The sequence below is a fragment of the Toxotes jaculatrix genome, chromosome 24 (genome assembly GCF_017976425.1).
Source record: "Toxotes jaculatrix isolate fToxJac2 chromosome 24, fToxJac2.pri, whole genome shotgun sequence".
In the NCBI taxonomy this organism is placed as follows: domain Eukaryota; kingdom Metazoa; phylum Chordata; class Actinopteri; family Toxotidae; genus Toxotes; species Toxotes jaculatrix.
In genome coordinates, this window is record NC_054417.1 from 620,001 (window position 1) to 625,739 (window position 5,739).

Below are 5,739 nucleotides of genomic sequence, written 5' to 3' on the forward strand. Positions count from 1 at the left end.
TGTGACTGTCCAGGTGCCTGAAAACACACCAGGGTTCTGTGTCTGTGCTGCTACTGACCTGAGCTGTCACTGCAACCACTGCTGCTACCACAGTGAAGTGTGTGTGCATCTTACATGAGCACAGGTCTGATAGCGTTGTTAATGTGTCCATAAGCAGCTCGGCCCAACAGCTCCCTGAAACACACCTCGGTCTGCTCTGCTGGAGACTCACTGAACGCACACACACGCACACACACACTTTTCAAAACTCAAGTTACAAAGTGCTTCACACATTAAAATTGAACCTGTGGTGAAAGATAAAATAAACATTAAAAACATATAAAATTATAAAACGGTTAAATATCTGTGGGGTGTGTGTGCTCACCTGTTGGTGTGTGTGTGCTGCTGCAGGTTGACCAGCAGGGCGGGGACAATCTGCTCCATGTGACGAGGCTCCCAGATGTTGACCTGGAGCTCGTCGTCCACCGTCTTCCTGACCACGCCCTGCAGGCCGCGGATCCCCGACACACGGATCCTGAACGCACACACACACAGAAATGAACAAAAATAAATCACCAGCTTGAGTTTGGTTTAATTCAGGCTGATTTTCAACATAATTAATGCCTGATGACGTTTATATGATTTGTCATATTTGAACAGAAGAGGTTCAGTTTTTTAAAATAAGACAGGAAACAGACCGACCTGTTCCGGACGTCGGCGTCCTCGTGTTCGGAGTGACACATCTCACTGAAGCGCGACACAAAGAAGTCGTAGCTGCGATGATACGACGGCGTGTCCTCCTCAATGTTTGCAAACTTCACAAACTACACACAAAGAGACAATGAACGGGACAGGAAATGAAGCTGCTAACAATGACAGTGCTGCACTGAAAACATGCACAGTATCAACACAACAAGGACAACGCACAACATCTGTGGTGAAACCTGAGCTGAGGCGCGTGAATCAACGTTCCCAGCAGAGATGAACCTGCTGTGACACACACTGATAATCCCTGTGTGAGTGTGTGTGTGTGTGTGTGTAAATAAACTGTACATCTTATGTGGGGAATACACATATCAAGGCTTAAAGATTACACAAATAAATGTACGACAGCCCTGCTGACTCTGTCCCAGCTGTGATCTGCAGCACACAGCTCACTCTGTGATCATGCTGACAGTGCTCTGTCTCAGTCACAGCTCATACATTATATTAGTTGCTGTTTGTCTGAATGTAAACTGAACTACATGTTCGAGGAGAGTTTAAAGCAGCGCTGCCTCTGGGAGGGTTAGGGTTAGGGTTAGGGTTACATATTTAAACGTGTGTCCATATGATATACAGGTCTGATTTAATGTTGTCGGCTCAGGAGTGAGCTGGTGTTGAGTTGTATGGTTCGTTGTGTATTTCGGAGTGTGGTGCTGCAGTGTGTGTACGTACGGAGCTGGTGGCGAGGATGTGCAGGTGTGGCTTGTCGGCCTCCAGCAGCAGACGCAGCGTACTGAGGAAGCTCTCCACCAGCAGGTTGATGCTCTGACAGTGACAGGCCAGCAGCAGCTGCTCCATCGCCTCCATCGCTATGCACACGTACCTGCAGCACAGGGACGGACAGGAGCTCACGCACAGGTAACGACCCCTTCACTCTGTCTGTGGTTCCTGGTCTGTGAACGGGTGAAGAGCTGATGAACCAGGCTGCAAATGAAACCAGCTGAAAGGACCCACTCATCAGTTCACTGACAGAAAACTGTTTTAAGGATTTGCTACTTTTCTTTGAAATTATTTTAATAACTTTAATTTATTTTTACTAATTTTGACTAAAACCACAGATGGTGAAACAGTTTTGTCCATCAATCTATAATCAATGTATTAAAACTGAAACCTCTGTTCGGTGTAGTATAACTACTGATGTTAAATAAAAGTACTTCCTCCACCACTTCTGAAACACAGGCTCAGTCATGTTAAATGGATGCTGCGTCGTTGTTGTTGTTGTGTGTTAGTGTGTCTTTGTGTGTGTGCTGACCCGTAGCGGTGGCGGTTCAGCTCTCTGGTCAGACGCTCTGACAGGTACGCCGCGATGCGGTCCAGTTTCTCCGGAGCCGACAGAGCGAAGAACGTCAGCTTCTCCATGTTGGCTTTCACCAGCCCATCCTACACACACACATAGACACACACACACACACACACACACACACACACAGACACAGACACAGACACAGACACAGACACAGACACACACACACACACACACACACAGACACACACACACACAGACACAGACACAGACACAGACACAGACACAGACACACACACAGACACAGACACAGACACAGACACAGACACAGACACAGACACACACACACACAGACACAGACACAGACACAGACACAGACACACACACACACACACACAGACACAGACACAGACACAGACACAGACACAGACACACACAGACACACACACACACACACACACACAGACACAGACACACACACACACACACACACACACACACACACACACACACACACACACACACACACACACACACACACACACACACACACACACACACACACACACACACAGAGGGGTTCTCTCTTTATCTGGATTCATGAGGGTAAAATGGGTAAAGTGTGAGTGTGTGTGTGTGTGTGTGTGTGTTCACCTCAGGGTCTTCAGGGAAAATATTGTCCACCAGCCTCTTGTAGCGAGGACGAAACGCCCAGCAGCAGCCACACAGACCTGAACAGAAACACATCATCACAACATTCTGTGACGTCCAGGAGACCCGACCAGAACCAAGCCCACGCCCAGGCTGACCTGTGGGGAGATGCTGGTCTACACAGGGGGCGACACTGTGCCGCAGACTTTGACCTTCCATTCTCCTTAGTTCCAGATTTTTCTTCAGTTTTTCATTTCTCTCTGTTCAGTTTAATAGGTTTCAGGAGATTACAGGAGACAAGAGATCCACACACACACACACACACACACACACACACACACACACACACACACACACACACACACACACACACACACACACACACACACACACACACACACACACACTGCAGCAGTAACACTACATCTTCAGCGTTAATCCTGCGGTGGTTGTTGCGTAATGTGTTTATATTGTTGTTTTTTAGTGATCTGAGCTTCAGGAGTTGTCACGTCACTGCACACACACAGGTTCAGTGTCACATGCTGGAGTTCCACTGAGCAAGGCACCAAGCTGACAACTGAGTCAGTGAAAGGACCAGTCTGGCAGTCAATCAATTAATCAATCAATCAATTGATTAATCAAGAAAATCAAATAATTGTTATTTGCTATAAAAGTGAAGTATCTGAATACTTCCCTCCACCGCAGGTTATTGTTTATAAAATGAATACTGATATTTTGTTTACTAACAAGTTCATCAACAGTGTTTCCTGTCGCCAGCTGTAACGCCCGTCCTTTATTTTGAAAAGCAAGTTTGAATTTGTTGTTTAAAATTCAAAATTCAAAGTTTTCAGCCATGATGCAGAGTGTGGGTTTGGTTTCTGGGTAAAAGTTTTGTAATGAATCAGTGAATAATGAGCGTGTCCTGATTCCAGGTTGTAATCAGATTTCAGAGATTAGCACCAAAGATCGTCCTGAATTTTAAACTTAGCTGAAAAAGCTTATTCAGAAAGTCACGTTTTATTTTAGTCACACAGCTGAAAACTAAAACGAGATATTTACACATTACCACTCATCTGATTTAGCTTTTAACACTGCTGAGAACTGGACGTTATTATTTATTGTTTTCCAACACCTGCTCAATAAATAAGATGTAAATGAGGAATCTGTGGAGCTGACGTGATTCCAAACTCTTTAACTTTACAGATTTTTACTGCGACGAAAACATTTAACAAACTAAAAACAGGAAAAGTTCAAATATTTCTCACCGTACATGAAGACGACTCCTGCAGCTCACATCCACACTGTCACTGCCATCACACACGTCTGTAGATAATCCTTCTCACACACACACACACTGAACACGCCTCCTTTCATCCACCGTCATCATTGTCAGTTAAAATGCTTGTATCTCCACAGTCTGATTAAACTGGGTGAAGTGGACGATGTTGAAAATGTTTCTCTCAGTTGGAGATTAAAACCTGACGTTTGCAGATTTAAGGTTTAGTGTTAATGTTTGTTAACACGTTGTGTTTGTTGTCAACAGAACAGAATAAAAACAGATTTAATACAGAGCAGTTTAATATTCTGCCCAGCTCCTAACCCTGAAAGATTTCTGTGTGTGTGTGTGTGTGTGTGTGTGTGTGATCCTGGCCATGTGCAGCAGCTCAGCGCTCTATAATCTGCTCTGGATTTATTTATCATTCCAACAGAAAGAGAAAAAATGGATGAGAAACCTGCAGAACTGGAGCTGAACACACTCAGTGCTCAGTGTTACAATGAAGACGACATACAACGACACACAACTACAGTAACACAACGATCAGTGGTTTTACTGATATTAGGAAGTGAAGAATTTTAATTACTAAGCACTCAGATTGGTCAATCAGTAAACTGACAAAAATTAATGTGCAACTATTTCATCATTATTTTTTAATAAACTGATTATTTAAGTTGATTTGAAGTAAAAGTGCTTGCTGTCTCTGACATGTCTTTTATTGTTTTTGTCTTTATTATTCCAAACTCTTCTATCAGTCCATCGAGTGACAGATAACCGATAATCAATGAACACTGTCCACTGCTAATGTTGGTATTTGTTACCTCCTGGTGTCTGATGGTCCAGCACAGAGCAGCAGTCCTGCAGCAGCCTCCGATGAGCCTGGGATACGGTCGGCATGGCGACGGCCCTCGGCAAGGACATCCCCCTGGGCAGGCTGGGTATGGTCACGCCTCGGGGCATGCTGGGTAAATTGGGTAAAGTGGGTAGACTGGGCATGGTGATGCCTCTGGGCAAACTGGGAGGGTTGACGCCCCTGGGCAGGGAGCTGAGTAAGACGGGCATGGTGGGAAACCTGGGCAGAGTCCCCGGCATCTCTGAGGTGGCCTCGAGTCGTCCTGAGGAAGAGGAGGAAGGATGGAGAAAGTGAACAGAGGTAAAACAGGAAAACAAAGTGAAGGATTGAAGTGACACAGCCCCCTCCCTCCACCTCATGTTCCCCACATTCCTCTGAATCTTAACCCCTTCGCTTCAACTCCGGCTCCACTGGAGACGAAAAGAAAGTTTGTTCCTGTGGAAGCTTCAGGGAGCGAGTGTCACGAAACCTTTCACTTCATAACAGAGATGCTACGATCACAGGACCGAAGCTGCCTCTCCTCCCCCGACAAGATCACTACACTGAACACGTTTCATTCATTCATCTGTTCTAACATTTTGTTCTTCAAAATGAATTTTCATCCCTTTAAAGTAAAGGTAAGGTAAAGTAAAAGTAGCACAAAGCAGTAGTGAAGTCCAGGCCTTGGACTCAGCTCTTACCTCCTCGGCTCCTCGTCTCCTTACCTCCTCGTCTCCAGCGTTGCTCTCTTGCAGCTGTTTCCCTCTGACAGACCAGCGGCTGATTATGTAACATCTGCTGAGCCTCTGCTGGCCTGTGGCTCAGATCGGTGATCAATGAGTGTGATCGATACGCTGCTCTGCACACTGGACCATCTCTGGCACCACAGCACGTGTTGTGGCCATGTTACAAAAAAACTTTCTTTACATCTGGTGATTTCACTTCAAGGGTCGTCCTGCTGTTTTCAAACAGGGACATTATACAAATATATCTGCC

At 45.5% G+C, this 5,739-nt stretch overlaps 1 protein-coding gene across 1 annotated transcript in view; it reads right to left on the reverse strand.

Annotated features, from left to right (window-relative positions):
• Positions 1 to 4,835, reverse strand: part of LOC121177657 (protein EFR3 homolog B-like) — a 9,355-nt gene extending 4,520 nt beyond the window's left edge. The window contains exons 1-8 of the mRNA XM_041031954.1: positions 4,733 to 4,835; positions 2,639 to 2,715; positions 1,994 to 2,121; positions 1,414 to 1,564; positions 682 to 803; positions 365 to 514; positions 115 to 210; positions 1 to 17 (exon numbers count right to left, since the gene is read on the reverse strand). The exon at positions 1 to 17 is cut by the window's left edge and continues 62 nt beyond it. Of these exons, the coding sequence (XP_040887888.1) occupies positions 1 to 17; positions 115 to 210; positions 365 to 514; positions 682 to 803; positions 1,414 to 1,564; positions 1,994 to 2,121; positions 2,639 to 2,715; positions 4,733 to 4,832 (841 nt within the window). The 5' untranslated portion in view covers positions 4,833 to 4,835. The remainder of the gene's footprint in view (positions 18 to 114; positions 211 to 364; positions 515 to 681; positions 804 to 1,413; positions 1,565 to 1,993; positions 2,122 to 2,638; positions 2,716 to 4,732) is intronic.
• Between the last annotated feature and the right edge of the window lie 904 nt (positions 4,836 to 5,739).